The sequence below is a fragment of the Marmota monax genome, unplaced genomic scaffold (genome assembly GCF_021218885.2).
Source record: "Marmota monax isolate L192 unplaced genomic scaffold, Marmota_monax_Labrador192_F-V1.1 WCK01_AAM20220418_F8-fsc00027, whole genome shotgun sequence".
NCBI lineage: Eukaryota > Metazoa > Chordata > Mammalia > Rodentia > Sciuridae > Marmota > Marmota monax.
In genome coordinates, this window is record NW_026694617.1 from 13,179,044 (window position 1) to 13,199,349 (window position 20,306).

The 20,306-nt window shown below is 38.3% G+C and overlaps 1 protein-coding gene across 1 annotated transcript; it reads right to left on the reverse strand.

Annotated features, from left to right (window-relative positions):
* Positions 1–671: 671 nt before the first annotated feature.
* Gpr37 (G protein-coupled receptor 37) lies at positions 672–18,351 on the reverse strand. The gene is made up of 2 exons (XM_046422545.2): positions 16,526–18,351; positions 672–2,036 (listed from the first exon to the last, which is right to left on the reverse strand). The coding sequence occupies exons 1-2, from the start codon at positions 17,540–17,542 to the stop codon at positions 1,218–1,220; spliced, it is 1,836 nt and encodes a 611-aa protein (XP_046278501.1). The 5' UTR covers positions 17,543–18,351; the 3' UTR covers positions 672–1,217.
* Positions 18,352–20,306: the final 1,955 nt, after the last annotated feature.

A 20,306-nucleotide genomic window follows, 5' to 3' on the forward strand; every position in this document is an offset into this window, starting at 1 on the left:
TAAGGTACAATCCTTAGTACCAAAAAAGAAAAAAAAAAAAAAAAAAGAGTCATCCTAGAAAGAGGCTGGGCCTTTGGGCTGGTCAGAGCATTAGTTTTTTAGTGGGAATTTATAAAGAATCTGTTCAAAGGTAGCATTTGAATATTCAAGTGTTCTAATCAAGATGTAGGAATATTTTACTATTCTACTACTGTGCTTTCATTCCACTTAAAGAAATTAATTCATACAGATTTAATCAAGTCTATTTTTTAAAAGAAGGAAAATTAGAATTCAGAGTGCTTCATGCAGGATGCACAAAGCTTCAAAGGTCAGCATTGAGGGAAAACCAGATGACAAGTGCATTGTTTTTTATTCTTGATTCTGCCCATAATTCCTCATGGGAAAATCATGCTTGTTCAGAAGTGAATTTATTAGGAAAAAAAAAAGATAATTTCTTCCTACTCTATTTATTTATATTTTGTAAATATTAGGAAGTAATTTTACATCTATATCTGAATATTAAAAATACAGTTTTGTTTTAATATACAATATACTTTTATGAGTCATGCACATAAAATAGTACTATTAGGAATGCTTCTTTATAACATAGTGATTACCTGCCCCAACGGGGCATATAATTATAAAGCAGTAAGGCCAATTCTAAGTTGTGCATAGAACCAGTAACTGTGTCATTAAGGCAATTAAAAGATTTATTGAATGTTGGTTAAAAGTAGATTGACAATGACATTAAAGAATAAAGTGTAATTTATTTGGTGCTACTTGGTGAATGAATGCCTCTAAATACAAATCATCTCACAATACCATATACAATATACTTTCAGTTACAACTCAAACATAAGGTAACTTGCAAAACCACATGGCTGTACTCAATATACAACAATTGTAATTTTTTAAAGAAAGGAAGAAATCTAGCAATTAATTAAATTAAGGTGCAGTAACTTTTTCAAATAAAATATTAGCACCATACAGATAAAATAATCTAAACTATCAGCCTTCTCATTCTTCTTAAATAACCAAATATAAACATTTTTTTTCAGAGCACAAATATTATTTTGCAAAATCAGTTCTATGGTAGTTAATATGTATTTATTTGCTTTTTTTAAATTTTTTCCCCTCTTTTTGCATGTTTTCCCCTAAAGAAAAATATGAAGTAGAAACATTCACAGGATATGAAAACCAAACAAAGAAGCAAATCTGACCAAACCAAGTACTGTCCTTCAGCAATGAGTTCCAACCGAAGCAAAAGTGGACATTTCCCGGCGTATGGTACTGAAAGGAGACAGTTCGAGCTCTGTGGTGTACTCGTTGTCATTGTCATCACTGGTCACTGTTGAAGACTTCTGGATGCATTCTTCGCAGCAACAGCAGCAGCACTCCATGAACGCACGACTGAAGGGTTTGCAGAGACAGAAGAGGAGGACGGGGGTAACACAGGACTTAAAGAATAAAAGAAACTGACTGATGATATTCAGTAGGTCCATTGTCTGCTGTGAAACTCCGGTAGCCATGTAGGCAGTGACAATATTGCAGATATTTTCAGGAATAATGCAAAACCCATACAAAATGGTCAATGCCACTACTGTACAGTTCATCTGGCTTTCTAGTTGGATCTGCCGCTTATTCCCTCGGGTAGAGGCTTTCTCTGCTTTGCGGATTTTCCTTGCAGTCACTAAAGAGCAGGTGATGGTGAAAAGTGTGGGTAAACAAAAGTAACAGCCAAAATACCACCAGAGTCTCGCGCTGTCATAGGTGAGGGCTAAAACGTAGATGGTGTCCGGTAAATCGGGAGAGATCTTTATGACACATCGTTCTGCAGGAGCCCGGCCACTGAACCCCAAATCCTCCTTGCTCAGCTGGCGGAGAACGACCTCTGGAAGTGCCAGCAGCAGAGCGCCAACCCAAATCACAGCAAGTTTGGCCGTCGTTGAAGAACAGTTTTCGATCATCTCATAGTACATTTGTACATTGGTGGCAGCGCGGAAGCGGTCTATACACAGCGCACACAAGGTGAAGGTAGTAACTCCTAGAGAAGCAACCTGCGGGATGGGGAGAACCAAAAAAAACATTTATTCTGGGCGCTCTCTGAAAAGATCAATGCACTAAGAAATAAATGCAGATTGGTGAGAGAGAACCGTTTTCAGGAGTCATGGGTAACTGGAGTGGTGACTGCAGCTGAATCACTGTAAGAATAAAAATAGAATAATATTTTAATGGCTATACAGTGATGCAGTGATGTAGTAAAAGAAAAAAAATTAGAACTGGAAACATCTATAAAGGTCAGTTATTCCAATACCATTTTATTATAGATAAGAACTCAGAGACTCTAAGAATTTCGGACAACCTGAAAATGCCTACCACCTAGAGATCCAGATAAGGAGTAAAGATAAGGGTTATGCCCCACTTTCATTACTGAAAAGACAGGTCATGTTTTCCAGCATGAGGGTCAATAGTGTGCCTCACACACAGCAAGCAATCAAGATCACTGTTTCCAGAAAGCTAGATAATGAAAAGTCTCCTCTAATTTCTAAATAAATCATTTTAGTATTATTTTCAAAGGCAAACATCTATGGGAAAAAGGAAAGAGGAATTCTTCAGAGGCTAAGATCAATGAGAAAAGAAATTCTAAGCAGGTCAGAGATGATCCCCCACCACCACCATCCCCAAGGCATGTTTTCCACAGCAGTATCTGCCAGGCCTATGAGGGTTTCAGGTTAGTTTTAGCTGGACAGATGAGGCCAGGTGCCCAGGTATGCAGAGGTGGGACACAAAGCTGGGGCTGATATGGGTAAGGATTATGGCAAAGACCCCTTTTTAATTAAAAATTTCCTAAATACTGACATCTTTAGAAGTGTAAAGGGGGGGGGGAGAGGAGAGAGGAGAGAGGAGAGAGAGAGAGAGAGAGAGAGAGAGAGAGAGAGAGAGAGAGAGAGAGAGAGAAACTAGCCTGCATAACCTGAGTTGGAAGTGAATTGGGGTTGGGATGTGGGTAAGGAAAATAAATCCTGACACATTCTGAGAACCTGCACTTACATGGCATTAGGGCCAGAATTCACATTATCTATTTTTGGTTGTCAAAAGGATCAAAAATGTATTTACAATCACCCAGGTGCTTGGTATAGGCAAACACAAATCCTCTCTGGAAGAGTGCACCTTATAACCAAGCCTCAGACAAATCTCATAGATAAAATTCAAGGGAACATGAATTTACACAATCAAAAGTCTAAATCTAAACGAATTACAAAAGTTAAGAACCAATAATATGATCCTATGTTTTTCACACAAAAGTTTATCCAAGAATATAAAAATATATTCCTAATATAAACAGAATTCATTTGCCTATATTAAGTATTACACATACTTTAATCAGCACACAGATACATACATACCCAACACAAACACATATTTATTGATATCAGCTCTATGCCAAGCTTAATATTAGGGGTAAAAGACATAAGAAGGAGTCCTTTTCTCCCAAGAGGGATAGGATGGTTTTCAAAGTCCCAAAATAAACATAGCACTTGCCTGGGAGCATCAAATTTACTCAAATATTTTTGGAGTAATTTATGTAGTTTAGTGCTTATTAATGTAGCCATTATTGATATGAACGGAATGTAAAATGCTAGTGAGGCTTCAGATAAAACAGGATACTAAAAGAAAAGTCCTAAGTGGATGGAATGCTTTAAACTATACCCCAGAAACCTGAGTATATGCATTCAGTCTCCTCTGTGGTCTGGTGGGAATGTTTAAGAAACATAGTTATGGGTCATGACTTGGTCAATGGGTAAAAAAATATATGTATAAAGTTAATATCTGATTTTTTAAAGTCAATGTGATCATGTTGACAAAAGGAAAACCATTTGCCATACAATTTTAGTACTTGAAACATTTGTTGTTTATCTACTGCATTCAAGCTGTCACTGTCCCCAGAGCTATGGCAACTTGCCTTGTGAATTCTAAGAGTTCAATGTCAAATAATCTCTCCTCTTCTCACACACTGCACAGTGTCTACTAGTTAGAATATAGAAAATACCAACATTACTCCATGCCATGACGAGTCTCATGCTTATTAAGGGAAACATGTCAAAAATGAGTTATAACAGGTTTTTAATTACGTGAAAAATCAAAAATAAGGAAAAATATGATTAACCGAGCTCTAAATCAGTACAGATAAAGAGCTCATTATAACAACTCTTGTTCTCCAAGAATTGATTATTTCAGAAATCCCCCCTAAAGACTAGTATAAGAAACATCAGTCTAATATGACTGGGAAAAAATAAAAGCCATTCTATATTTACCTTGTAAAAATTAACTTTGAAACTAATGAGTTATTAACCCTGATGGAAATTTGTTTTTAATCTATACTGGAGACCAAAAATAATTCTAACACTGACTTCAACATTGTGTGATTATCTTCTGATTATGCTTTTTTTTAATATCAGTAATTGCCAAACTTGAGGAAATCTGAGGATGGCCTGCCATTATCTAAAGGTCTACATCAAACAATATTGTTCTACTTTACTTTATAGATTTTCTACACTTTGGATTTAAAGTCTTCAAATGCTTTGATTCATTTCTCTTAACAATATAAAACAAAATTTCAAGTTGTCAGATATATGCAAATACTCAGCAAGCCTCTCTGTGTAGTTTTCAGTAAGGCAAATCTTTGTGCATGGTTCTCTGTCGCTATATATCCTGAGTCAGTCCACAAATATGAAGTTAAGGCTGTATGCTTTGCATTCTTTTTAAATTATGAATAACATTTCTAATAAAAGGAAAGCTCCGTAATATAAAAATACTGGAGACTCTGAGAAGAGGCAGTCTGTTAGAGGCTCAGCATATCATTACTTTCAAAAAGCAAACAACACACAAAGGATAGCATCTTCTCCTCTACTAATCTCTCTAATTACCAGTGTAGAGATTTTAAAAAATCTGAACCAATTATTAGAACTGCTAGCATTTGCATCTCTACCTCCAACTTGGTTTCAGAGGAGTTCATGAGAGGTAACAGCAAACGCATGCATGTGGGTGGATGTGGATTAGGATGGGTGTGTTAGATTGCCAACTCTAGTTATCAGAAGCTGTGCTGCACATTCACTTTTAATTAAAAGAACATTTTCCAAAAAGCAAGAGAACATTTTCTAAGCTCCATATATTCCATCTCACAAGACAATGAAAGCCGGGGTGTGTCACTTATAGATGCTCCAACGTTTTGCTCAAGAATTATTTTGCAGTGCATTTTATTTACAGATGATCATTTCTTCAGACATGATTCCTAAAAGCTTTAGTACCAATTAGAATCTCAAACATATTTGATCTGTAGTCTTCTTGACAAATCATGGATGGAGGGATCCTTTCCAGTTTTCATACACTAAGCTCAAAAATCTCCTGTATACAGCTTCCCATTTTCCAACTGTACTTCTCACTGATAACATCCTCTGTGGTTAGGATCCCGCTGAAACAGGGTGAGCAATCCAGAAAAGTCACAGGAGTAACAGAGAGAGTTGCTGAAGGTGCCAATAAGGAAAGCAGAGTTGCCCCAGGTGCAGACAGTACTTTCAGCGTAGAGGCCAGCAGCAACTGCAGCCCAAATGCCACTCTTAGACATCCTTGCTCTCCTGCTGCCACTGCCTGCAGTGTGACTTCAGATATTTTCAGATATTTATGCACCACATTTTGTGATGTGAAAAAGCAAGAATGTGGGAAGGTCCTGCTCAGTACTTCTCCAAATCATTATAGAAGGCAGTAACATATGTAAAGAATTAATTGCACACCTCTGAATGGATTGATAAAAATCATCTGAATGAGTGGTGTTGGCCTAGTTTCTACTTACACATATATGAAATTTACCCATGTAATTAAAATTCCTAAACGTTGTGATAACATGAAAAGATTTCCATCACAATTTTAAATGTACTTGTTTATGTACAGCTTATTAAAGATTCTACCAAGATGAATAGTGCAATTATATGCAATTATAAAACTGTATCATGAATGCTGGATCTTCTACATTTAATGACCATATCTGATTGCTAAAATTCAATATCACTATGAAATATGCTCCTGGGAGGAAAGCTGTTAAGCGTTGGCTTAGAAGGGTAGTACTTTGAAGCAGCATCCTGAGATGGAATGAGATGAAATCTCTTATGATTAAATTGCAATAGGAGGAATAATTAACAGCAACAAAAGCAGAACTGTAAACACTTTTAATAGAAAATACTATTAACTTTGAGAATTTCAAGATCAGAGGAAAGCTGGAAACAGAAAATTTTCACTATGTGGGGAACTAAGATATTGAGTTTTGTGAGGGAATTGGCATCAAAATTCAGAAATGGCAAGGGAATCAAAACAAACAACTCTGAGATCTTTTTCTTTTTCAAACAACAATGTTCTGTTGTTCTTTGTAGCCCAGCATGACAACAATAAAGCTCCTTCAGCTCCAGCCCTGTCAACATCCAGAGCAGTTGGGCTCTGAGCAGTTGTGGCCACCTACGGCATTGCTACAAAGCACAGGAGAGACTCAGCAGAAGCTGAGGCCTGAGAATTTATACATGGAAGTGGCAGCCCCAGTGCTAAAGCAGGGGGTCAAGGGCCACTCTTCTTGATCACCCCTATGATGTACTGCTCCCATTTCAGTATTATTGTGGCTGTATTGAACTCCGTTTTTAGTGGCAAGGAGAGCCACTACATTAATGCTATGTGTGTGGATGCATGTGTATAAATATATATTCATTTTTTGAGAGCAACAGAGAAACTACCAGATATGTTATACTGTGCTTGCTGCTATGAACAATGATGAATCTGTCCTTAAGAGAACTGGAGTCCAAAGAGGAATTTTTTGACTATCCCACACCTGCTGCTACACATTCAACAAATTAGTTTATACACAGAATGACTCATTACAGTCTATTAGAGGGATTGACTCGACTATGCACAATTCTTGACATGTTTGCAGTGACTTCCCTTGCTCAGAACATATCCATGTATGCTTGGAAACTGTACTTGAGAACCACTGGCTTAAAATAAAAATGGTAGACAAATATAATTCCAAAATATTTGGAAATTGCTACAGATGCCTAACTAGTTTCCCCAAGCTGACCAAATAATAAAATCTCCCTTACAAACATTTTCATTTCAGGGGATATGATCTAATTCCTTGTAAATATTATCACTGTCTTAGTTAGCCTATTAGATGAAGATAACCTTGGGATTTTGGTCATTTGACATATGGCTTTTTAACACCTATAAAAACCTAGGAGAGTAGCATGCCAGTAGCATTTAAATGTGTGCCAGTACTTTAAAGCATGCATTTAAATCTGTGGGCCCAGGAGTAATAAATAAATAAATAAACAAATAAATAAATAAATAAATCTGTGAAATTCGAAGATAACACATGCACACAAAGGCAAGATAATGCTGAAAACCACCCAGAATTGAGATCTCAATATGTTCTTTGTTGTTTTTGACATTCACAGTAACCCTCATAAAGTTTGCTCCTGGGTAGGAAAAATAGAAAAGGAACAGGAAAGAACGCCATTGGCTTTATATGTTATTTTCATAATACAGAGGATCTTTTGAGGTTTAAATGCGTTTCTTTTACACACTAATACATTTTAGGAATCAAAGTTGTGCTTTTGAAATATTTGTTAATTTGAGATTTATAAAGTACTTCATAATGAATACTACAGGCTTGAATTATTCATATTATATAATAGTTTCATTGTATTCAAAACTTTGTTTTACTAACCTTAACTGGACTCCATTTTGAAATCATTTTAAAAGGTTTATTTCTAATTACAGTCAATGTGCAAATGATTCTAGCTAATGGCCTAGATATTCCAAATGAAATTCAGTACCATGACAGATAACTTCTCATCTTTCCCTTGCCTCAGTTTCCTTAATAAAGGGAAAGGGAAATAGATATTCTTCCCATTATTATGAATACTGAAAAGAAAATAAACCACTGGAGTGAGAAAAAATAAATCTATATAATATAGAGGATTTTTAAAATATAATGGAAATTTTTAAGAATGGCTTCTAGAGTTACCTTTTAAGTTTTGTTACAGAAACAAACTAACAAAAAGTAGGTGGTCCAATCAGGATAATGAAGAGTACAAATGTGGTCATCTGAATGGAAATGGCATATCTCTTCAGCTATTCCTTTATCAACATTGGCAAGACTGGATTTAGAGAAACTCCACCCAGTACTTATGTGAACCATAGGTATGCTCACCCTTCAAATGTTTCATCCCTCTCTTAAACTTGTGTTTTTGAAATCATGAATTTCAAATTTCAGTTTAGCTATTGTGTTAACCAATTTAAGATAGCCATTTTATATCAGTGAGAAATTAATGGTGAGAAATTAATCCATCCCACAAGATATGTGGCAACAGTGACTTCAGGGAAAGATTTAGAGTAAAACTGTCTTCTTCCATAGTAAGGAAAAAAAATGCACTGCTCTGTCCATCATGAGTTAATTTGAAGATTAATGGTTGCCTAGGTTTCTGTTAAAAATAAAACAAGTGTAAAGAAACCTATAAGGCAAAACAGTAATTGAGGTAGAAAGCTTAATTTACAGATCATGACATTATTGGATTTCATTGTCTCTCCTGCTCAACTTTCTAATTCAATGCAAATATCAGGCCCTGAGGACACCTGGATTAACATACCCACTTTGTACTACATTAAGTCCATGTTCATTCAAAATAGTATGAAGGAGTGCACAGATGCTCTATGAAAACAGTAATCCATGGGGAGTCTGTCTTTTCTATTACTCCATTTCTCAGAAGCTTACTACCAACTAAAGGAATGAAGCAACTATGAAAAGTAACCTGTGAAACAGACATCAGAGAGCACTTCTCTTTTTTCAGTACAACTCTTATTAAATAAATACTACCTTTTGCTAAACTTTTAGTACTGCACATCAAGATTACCACTGACTGGGGTGGGGGGAATGATCAAAGACCTTCTAAACAAAAAAAAAAAAAAAAAAGAACTTCTAAGCAAAATGCCCTTTATGTGAAATTAACTCTACATATTTAAGTACAGTGAAATGACTGGAATACATTAATTTTTATAAAATAGGGTAATTTCCAAGGAAGGTTATGATAACAGACATTCTAATCTAACTTCTATTTCATATAAAAATGTTTAATACATCTATTTATGAGTTGTCCTTTGTTTACAAGTGACCCTCAGAAACAAGGACTTTATTGTTAAGAAAACCCATTCATTTGGGCCATGAATGATAACCTATTATAACTCAGTGGTTGTGGGACTAACAACAGTCAGGAGAAAAGCAGGATGAGCACAGGATAGAGTTTCCTCTGAAACCCTAAATGGCCTGGGCTTGTGCCTGTGGCTTCCAGCATTTTCCATAACCTTCCTCCTTGCAGCACTTCAGGGCAACTTCCCCAACTTCCCCTGCTTTGAGCACCAACAGGGACAGCATGTTTATTGATGACCTTTTTTAAAAGGTCTTCATTACAAAGCACACTATGGCAGTAACACAGGTCAATTAGAGTTTTCAGACCAAAAGCAGCAAGGAGTTGCCTCACTCTTCTCAAGTACGCACACATCTCTGGAATGAAATAGAGCTTTTCACCCAAGCTTTGGCAAAGTATCTACATTACTGATTTTTTTTTTTTTTTTTTTTTTTTTTTTTTTTTGGTGCTGGGATGAACCCATGGCTTTGTGCATGCGAGGCAAGCACTCTACCAACTGAGCTTATCCCCAGCCCCATCACTGATATTTGATCTAACTCACCCACATAGAATAAATATTCATCTTGACTACTCATGTATGTGATTCCTGAAGTCATGGCCTAAAAATTATTTTGAAGGCAGCAACTATCAACTGTCATTAATGACCTCATTTACACTTTCTTTTCTCTTGCTTAAGCTTAATAACATGCTCACACTTATTTAAAAAACAATTAAGGTTATTTAAAACTGACATATCAACCTAAAACATCTCTTGATTCCATACATCTCTTCTTTTCCTTTATACTCCTAGCTTAAATTAAGATTTTCTTTCAAGTATTACTTTTGTAGCACAATGAATTACTTGTATAGTTTTAAAAATCCATTTAACAACAGTTTGTCCTATGTTATTATTTAACTATAAATTTTTGTGTTCATTAATATAGTAATGCAAATTAAGCAAAATTAGCATCATTTGTCCTAAGATAAAAGCTAAATATTGGAATCAACATTAAAAATTTTTATTTTCCATGCTTATTCTCAGTAATTATGAATTCATTTCAAAAGTTTAATTTCCCCCAAGATCACATTCTAGTTTTCAATCCTTGGTATTATTATAAGATTCCTAATAAAAATTAAGTGGACTTAATTTATTAATTATTAAATTAATTTTGGTTTGTGCACCTGTGGGTCCTGATGAGTATCCAAAGAACAGGAACAAATTTTACCTATTTCTCTTTGTGACTAATGACAATCATTTGCATGCTGGTGCTCCCAAATTAAAAATTAAATTATTTGTAACTGGATCATTATTATTTGAGTGATACTGAAAAAACACATTTTAAGATAAAATTTCTAAGCTTTTAACAAGAATTCTACCATTGATATTCTGTGAAGTAAGTATTCTTTCTTCATTCAATCCTCTATAAAAAGCCAATGTTTCTAAATCTCACATCTTAGTGTGAATTATTTTATCAGTTACTTTTCCTATATGAGGGATTTGAATCAAGAAGACAGTAAATTTAGGAGGAAAGACCCTGAAGGTGAGGAGTATGGAAAAGGGACTGTTTGGGGGACAAAATGGCAACCTTAAATCAACCTTGAATTGAATCAGTAAGAATGACTTACTCCACATAGGAATCAAATCAATGACCTTGGTTCATTAAGGCTATGAACCATTCAAGTGTGCAGATAGATAACATTGAAAACCATCATAAATTCACAAACTAAAATATTCTGTCTCTAGAATGATTTCAGAACTGAGATTATATCCCATGTTTTATGGAAGCTTTGTAGAAACTACCTGTATCTACCTTGCAAATATACAGACTTCATATTAAGGGTTACAATAATCTTATTGTCCACTCAACCCTGAAATTTTAGTTTGGATCATTTCTTCTAGCACAAAGAATACTGTTCTAATTAGGAGATTTAAGAGTTAGTCTTACCAACAAGGTTGATTAATTATGGGACCTTGGCAGGTCAATTTTGGGGGAGGTGAAACATCTGGAATACCCCTGCAGAATGTGAGCAGAGTGCAGTGCCAGACACAAACCTCCATGCCCAACAGTCTGTTCATCCTTCTTCTCCCACAGTCTACATCTCAGACACAGGTCCATGTGTTTCCTGTGGGACACTGTTAAACCTAGTTGTGACACATAAAAATGTCATTAAACATGGAAGAATTCCATCAAGGTCCACGCAGCATTAGCATGATAGTTAAGAAGATACTCACCTCACTTACCCTCACTCTCACTACCTCAGATAGACGCATAAGTTCAGACCTCTCTAGCTTTTGCAGACATACACACTTCTTATTCTCTGTTGAAAGATGCTTTACTGACATAACCATATACTTTGGGAGCCCTCAGCATCTCAGGGCAAATCCTCACTCTGAGTGTACACTTGACATGTTAACCAGTTCTTGGGAAAGACCATTTGTTATGCTTCCCACTCCCCTATTCTACAATAGCATCCAAAGTAGCTCCCTGGCCAGCCTCCGAGACTCTCTCCGGTCAAACTGAATACTACATACATTCTTGAGATTTTCAGGTTTAGAAAAAAAAAAAAAAGTAAACTCGATCTAATGTACTATAATTACAACTGATAAATAAACTAAGTCAAAAATTTTAAATCTGATTTATTTAATGTCCTCATCACTGATAAGAATTCATAAATGCAAAGCAGAGATGGGGTTCCATATTTTTAAAATTCCATATTTTAAAAGAACTTTCCAATATGCTGAATTATCTTGCCAATTATGATGGGCTTCCTGTCTAAGAAAGGTTTAGAAAATAGGAAACCAAGATTAAAAATTTTCATAGTTGTTAACTTTTCACCATGGATCTCAGATGTATAGGCATCTATAAAGATTAGTGATAAGAATATGATTGAAAAGAATGATGGAGAAAACAGTTTTTGCTCCATCTTTGTCACAACCAGGTCCATTCCATAATGCTTTGTTAAAACCTCTACTATAGTATTTGTTATGTTGTAGAACGTCATTCTACTTTTCTATAGCTTTAATAATAGTAGTGTAACTATGATATTGGTCTTTGGAAAAATTGCCCTTCTTCTCCTATCTCCTCCTGCCCACTCCTAACATAGTGTCTCTCATTGAAGAAAAGCCCAATAAATGAGTAATGAATGGATGGATGGTGACTCAAAGAATACACAATAACACATTTGGAAAAAGATTAGAGTAAATAGTGAATTATTCATACTGTTCCTTAATCAGTTATTGGGTGTTTCATAATCCTTAAAAGCTAAATGCCAGATAATAAATCTGGAAGGGAAGTAAAGTAAAATGCATGCTTCTGTTTACATTTTAGTGGCAAACTTTAGAAAATGGCACATTCTCTTTCCAATCAATGGTTAACTATTTGAAGTTTGAATTTGAATATCAGAACTTTTACTTCTTATGTTAAGATTCAAATTGGATAACTTCACCATGTACCATTCAGGAATGAAGTTATAAATAAAAGCACACTCTTACAAACTGGTTTTCTCTCCTGCTGGAGTCATCAACTAAAATTTTTCACTTGCACGGAAGTGTAGAAAATGATTACAAAGGGATTAATGTGAAATCATAAAATATTTGTTAAGCACCATTCCTACACACTGAGTCCATTTCCCTGAGAATATTATTAGCAATTTCCAAATTGCTAATAAAACTGCATGTTTCCACTTAAAAGTCCATCAGAATACCAAATGACTAATTTACAACTCAAGCAAATTTAGCATCTGCCATGCTTAATGTGCTACAATTTGAATGTGGGTATTCAGAGAAATTGGTGTAGCTTTGCAAACTAGTGTGGTCATGCCACCTTTAGCCTCGATATCCTTCTTTTCTTGCTTGTCAGTTCTAACTACAATTGAAGGCAAGAAAGAGCATTAGTTTCACTCACTTTAAACCAGTATTTCTAAAGCTATTGCAGAGGCTGGCTCTTCAGAGAACATTTTAGATTTGTCATATATTATCCCTTGACCAGAGGCCTGGTGAGATGTGTTCCTTTTATTTACTTTTTACTCCAACACAGGAATATTGTATCCTAGTAAAATAAAAATACTGTTACATCTGAGATTATCTTACACCTTCTTGAAGACTTTTGCCCTACCACACATCATGAAGGTTATCAATTCTTTAAAGAGGAACCTTGCTCATTCAAAACCCCCAATTAACATCCAAACAGAAGTAAATATTTGGTGATTGATCTAGATCATATGATACACTTACTCTAATTAGCAACATGGTGGAGAAGTATGGAGACCAAAGGTCTTGTTGCCACATACTAGGTATTTGCTAGGGATGCTGATTTTTTTTCTGAGTCCTGTGTTTCATCACTAAAATGCAAGGGTTGGTTGAAATTGTGCTCTAATTTAACATGCTAATTCTAAAGTCAGTGTTGTGGATACTGTGGTTCTCCACCCACACTGGTCCCTCCCAACATCCTTCAGAATTGAAACATTGCTTCCCTTGGCTATTGGGTGATAGCTCTTGGTTACATTTGTCTCTCTAGGAACTGCCCTTTACCAAAGAGATAGATCAAACTCAAGGTTATGCTCTACTTCCGGGAGCAACTTGTATCCAATGATGGGTTCGGTTAGAAAGATAAGACTGGGCGCTCTGGTCTCAATTCAGGATTTCTCTACATGCTTCCACCCATCCCTCTTAGCACTAGAGGTCCTCCTAGGCTGAAGACTTTAAGGCAATTGTATCATAGTGAAACTTCTCCTTCTACCCAGTCCTGCTTCCTTCATCCCCTAATAGGTACTGAACCCAAAGGCATGCTTTAGTAAACTTCATGCCCCAATAAATCTCCATCTCAGGGTGTGATCCCAACATAGGACAGGCACTAAATCTCTCTTACTTCTGTGAAAACAGCAGTGCCTCCTGGAGGTAAAAATGCTTTATTTTGACATTTGAACTTCATGTTCTCAGTAATTAGGAATTATGAAGCTACTACTATGGTCGGATAATTATTTTTATAAAACATGCTAAAACATTTCAAAATAATTTCAGATTCTCTTCTCTCCTATCCTGCTTTTCCTTCCATTCTATTTGCCCATGGTCATTCTAAGATTTATTAAAAAGCCACAAAGATTACAAAACCCTGGAATAGAAAGGGAGAAGTAGGAATATAGAAATACTACATACTAACATTGTGACTCACTATTCTACCAGTAAATATATATAGAATGTTTATGTTAAATATTTATGTTTAAATGTATGATATAAATATTATGCAAATATTTAAATGTAAATTTTCAAGAAAAAATAAGGGAATATTTTTCAAGTCTTTCTTCTCTAGGAAGAATAAAGAATAGTCTCAATAACTGAAAAATAGATAAGATCATAAAGATGGGGGGAAACTAAGCAAAAGACAGATTTTTACTGACCAGGAGAAAAATGATTTAAAAAAAAAACAAAATATTTTTAAGGAGAAAATTAAATTGGACAGTGAAATAAAAATGGAAGGTGATATCAATACATTTAGAAAACAGAATTAGGGAGAAAAAATTTAAAACAAATGTGTAATAAATACCATTGTTCAAAACTGTTTGGTCTGGCTAAACTAAGTTTTTATATACTTTCCTGAATTTGAGAAACTTCTTTTCATTTCAAATTTCCCTTCAAGAACTTTGGTAATTTTCTTTCTCTAGTTTCTTCTTTCGGTTGTGTTGTTTTCCAGTACAAAGGTTTCTCTATGTCCAGAACATTTCCAGTGAGACAAGTCAATACCCTTCTCTCTTATTAGGGTAGGTACCTCTCCTGTTCCCTTTATACTTTACTTTCTGTCTCCTTTCTTGCATAAATTAATTTCCTGTAATTCAAATAAGCAGAGAAATTCTAAACTGAAATTGACCTTGAAAGGGCAGTTAGTAAATAGACAGATATTCTTGAACACAAATTCTACTACCTCCTTCCCAATTTGAAAATGAACTATCTCCCAAATAAGTGTAGTTGTTTCAGAGACACTTCAGGCTTGGCAACAGAGAAGTCCTGGAACCTACCAAAGTCACAGCAGCTGACTTAGTAGCCCTGAGATGATTCTGCATCTGATCCCTGTCAAGATAACAGAGTGTCTTATTTACTGTCTCTTGCTTTGGTCCTTTTAAGTAGGTGCTGTTTTCTGTTTACTTATCCCCTAGCTTTAGGCCCTGGAACAATGTTGAACATAGTGTCACTGGCCCTGGTGCCAGACAGGATCAGGGGCTCTGGAATATTTACAGTTTCCCTTCTTCTGCTTCCATAAATGAAATGGACAGTCTGAATGGAGAAAATCAAGGGCCAGCTGGCTAAAAACACAACTGGCAGCAAAACACTTGGGCCCCTTCCAAGAGCTGGTGTTTAAAGAGAGGCCATTTAGAGAGCAAATTCCAACTACCACAATTCTGGTTTGGGACATTTATTGTAAGATGAAGCAGTAAAATCCTACTCAAAATGATAATCATTTTCAAAGTTTGGGACCTATATATGCCTCTGTCTTCCTAAAATTTTCTAGACTAAGAGTAAATGCCTTAAAATTGTCAATCCTTTACACCCATAAAGAATAGCAAATACGTACTTGGAGAATATTAAACAGATTTTGTGCCATTATAACCAGTCTTTTACTTAAGTTCATTATACAAAAATAATAAAATTGTTATGAAATTCAGAAGGATAAAGAGAGGTATAAAAAATGACCTGAAACTTTAGATGAAATACCCTGGTAGATAGCCAAAAACGTAAACTATTTTGAGGAGTTATTAATATATCCTGAGGCCAATCAACCAAGAAAATATTTCCTTTTTTTTTTTTTCAAATAAAACGTTGCTTCCACTTATGCATCTTGAAAGACTGTAATAATCTTTCTCGAGGAGAAAATTACATTGAAGCATTAGAAATCTAGTAAATAAATGTTAATGCCTCCCTCCCCTCCTCCCTCTTCTTCTCTATTTTCCTGTTTCTTGCTATGCTCTGATAAGGACAACCATAGACTGGCCATTATTTTAACTCTGGAATCTCTGATGGGTGCCAAATGAGAAATATAAGTAGTATCATATTCAAAGAGAGAGATTTATAATCCAAACAATCCTATGCATTCTGAGACCATCTTTTTTTTTCCCTACAGCCCAGAAGCAGCTGAATTTGAAGGTGATCTAGAGAAGCTGCCTCTTTTTTTACATACACACATATATACGTAAATGATTGGAAAGACAGATGGAGGGACCCAAAGAAAAAGCGAAGAGGTTCAGCCAGGTAGGTGCGTCCAGTAGCAGTTCTTTGATGCTATACTCCCGGAAATGGATAAAGCCAGTAGCTTGAGAACCCCTAGAAGCATTACCTCGATATAGGGCACAATCTTGCAGGAGAAGTCCTCCAACAGCCACTTCTTGGTCAGCTCGTGGAAAATGACGAGTGGAAGGCAGAAGAAGATGATGAGAAAGTCCCAGAAGGCCAGGTTGGCCAAGAGGGAGTTGGAGATGCTCCGCATATAGTAGTTGTGACACACAATGCACATCACCGCCAGATTGCCAATGATGCCGGTTCCAAAGATCACCACTGATAAACACATGACTGCGTAGGCTCCATATGACTCCTGGGTCAGCGGGTAGAAGGGGTTCTTCAATCTCACCCGCCGGCTGGTGCTGTTCCCCCGACGGGGACCCCAGCGATCATGAACTCCCTCACCAGAGGACCCATTCTGGGGTAGCGCCCTGCCGGGAGGTGCAATTGTCCTCCCTTCGTGCCCCGCAGGTTCATTGATTGTTTTGGATGGGGGCTTGTGGTGGGTGCTCTGTAGTTTCCCTGCTCTTCTTGGCCAATAGAAAAGATCGCTGGCTCCGGGTTCTGTTCTCACGCTCTGCTCCTGGCTGCGCCGGGAAATACCAGAGCTTCTGGCACTCTTCTCATCCTCCTCTGAGGTCTGAAGGAAGAGTTGGAGGGCCGTTGGGTCCCCTCTCCCCAAATTTCCAGGTGCCTCCTGACTGCGGGCATTTTTCCACCTCCAGGTTCCAAGTGGAGGTCCCGAGGGCCCAACCGCCGACGTCTCCGCCCCTCTAGCAGCACCAGGGTCACCGCCCCGGGCAGCCGGTAGGTCCCCGGAGGGCACATCTCGTGCCCCTTTCTCTGGTTCCTCCCTGGGTGCGCGTGCTCTCAGAACGTCTCTTGCAAAAATTCCTGGTCCCCAAACATCCCTGCTGCGGCGCTGGATCAATGTAGGTGAGCAGCTCTCCCCAAGACAAGTTTCCTTTCTGGCCGCGGGGACAAACCCCAGCGCAGAAGAGAAAGAAGAAACCTTGAGCAGTAGCAGAAGCAGCAGCCGCGATGTGCGACCGAGTGGCGCGCCCCGGGCCCGCATGGCTTGGCTAGGGCGCACCTTGCAGCCGCGGCTCTCGCTTAGGACCGACACCTGCTGCCTAACTTGCTGCGGAGAGTTAGCCACATGTCACATACTCACCCCCGCCTGGGCAGCGGGGAACTGGAGATTACCGGGAGAGTGGGGGATGGGTCTTGGGGTCCCCCCTACAATCCTTCCTCGTTTGGTGTCCTGTGCATCTCAGCCAAATCCAGTCCAAGCACTGTGTACCCCCAAGATTTCGAGAGGAAAGAGCTGCTCCGGGTGGCTGACCTTGAAAAGTTGCAACCAACACCTGATTGTTGATTAATGTTGCGACTGGGCGAAGCCCGGACGGAAGAAGCCCTGTGCGCCTCCCTGCCTTTGGGTGGTGGTTGCCTTCTTGGTAACAGTTGCTCTGCCTATTTACATCCTTTTGCTACTGCTTTATCCAGTTGCAAGCCGAGGTCTCTAAAGGGAAAGAAAAACAACTCCCCCTCCCCCAGATGACTGACAGTCACAATCCCCGCTCCCTGCTCGTTGGAAACAGGTTGCAAACAGACTCAGAGCTGATGCACCAGGAAACTCTTGCCCCACCTAACCCTAGCGACTTTCGAGGCTAATGTTGCCAAGAAGAAGCCGACTGGAAACCTGCGGCCACTGTCAAAGTTGCTTCTCCTCCGGCTCAAAGTTGAAGAGGAGGCGGCACCGGCTGCTGGGCGGCGTACCCCTGCAGAGACAGGAATCGTGGGGGAAGGGGGAGAAGAGGGCGCTGCTGGTGGGTGGACAGTACCGTCGACCGCAGAAGCTTGTCACTGCCACAGCGGGCGCAGACCGGGCGGAGAGTGTGGTGCCTGGAACCGCCGCGGGCAAGGCAGTGCGTGGCCGGGAAGGGGGAGGTGGCCCAGCCTCTTCCCGCCGCTTCAGCCACTGCGCGAGCGGACGAGACAAACGGTCTGCCCGGTGCCTCCTCCCTTACCCCTCCTCCTCCTAGAGAGAGATTCTGCATTGTTGGGAGACCGGATCCCCTGGTGGTTTACCACTCACTAAACCCACACACGTTTCATTCAAGCCATTTGTAGTGGTTTTCACTCTTAGGAGCTGGCAGCCGCGAGGGAATAAGGGCGGAGGCGCGGAGCCCGAGCTGCTAGAGGCTAGGGGATGAACCCGACAGGTTCATTCCCCAGATGTCAGAACCAGCCAGACCGGTTCTGGAGCCTGGGTGCAGCGTGATGGTGGAAAGAGGAGATGGAAGGGGTGGCATAATGGAAGCGGGATGGTCACTAGAGAGTGGAAGGAGTGAGACCCGCATCACTGCCTCCATTAGGCCACAGCAGGTGCGCATGCCCAGGCGTCAAACCCCTGGGAGTAGAGAGGTAAGGCGCACACCTCCTTAGATATTCTTGAGAGCGGAGTCAGGAGAGAAAAGGCGCTGGAAGGTTTCATTCATAGAAAATGAGAATGGGATTCAGAATGAGAATGCTCTGTATGTGCCATTACCTTTAAGGTAGATTTAGGAAGCAGCCAACTAGGGGTTACTTCCAACTACCCAGTGCACAAGGGAAGTTTTGTTTGATGAAGTAGTGAGAAATGACAGGAGGGACAAATAATATGAACAGAACGCCCCAAAGGGCCCACCATGACTTTCTATTTTTTTTTTAAATTTATTTATTTATTTTTAGTTTTTTGGCGGACACAACATCTTTGTTTGTACGTGGTGCTGAGGATGGAACCCGGGCGCACGCATGCCAGGCGATTGCGCTGCTTGAGCCACATCCCCAGCCCTCTAATTTTTATACTATACCCAAACCCCGGTCACAGCTGTTGCGTTGCTGATAAAAAAGACAACTATCAGATGAATTGGTTAAGTGAAAATGATAGAGGAAGAAATAAACACCATCTGAAACAAGAAAGAAAGGAAGGGGGGAGCAATAAAACTGAGAGATACAAGAGAAAATACAATGAAAAACATGAAGCTAATTTTGGTAGGTAGAATACTGGCCCTCAAAAAGAAGTCCATAACCTAGTACCAACACCTGTGAATATGCTACCTGACAGGTGAAATAGGAGTTTCATATGAGAAGCAAAGGATCTTAAAGTGGAAAGAGTATCATGGATTATACACCCAGGAACACTGCAATCTTTAGGTTCTTATAAGTGGTAGTGCGGGTGGGGGAAATGGGAAGCCAAGATGTGACCCAACACAAAATGTGAGCAATACTCTTGGAGCTGAAACAAGGGAGGAAAAGGTCTGCCACCCATTTGAGACATTTGACCTAGAACTACCCATTTGGTTTGTTTAAGTCAATACATTGGGATCATTTGTTGCAGCAGCAAAAATAAGCAAATGCACAAGTTCATCTAAAAAATGAAGGAAACAGGAAGAATTTTATAAGAAAATATCAAAACTAGCTCAAGAATAACACTTTTAGAAACCCAAGGAAAACTGTAATGTTAAATAAATTAAATCATTTACCAACATCTATTCACAAGGAAGCACTAGACCTTGATATATCCTAAAGAATAAATATGCATTTATACAAAATGTCTGAAAGCTACTGGATTAATATCATGAAACCAGAATATCAAAATCAGACAAAGAAAGAGAAAAAAATCATGACTTAAAACCCCATATTTATTTATGAATTCATTTATTCATTATACACACTAATTCTCTCAAATTTGTTAAATCACTAAATAAATATTCTTAGGGCATAATAGTGAATAAAATAAAGTTTTACTTTCAGCGAATTTAAATTTTCTTGAGAGAGACGGGCAATAAAAAATA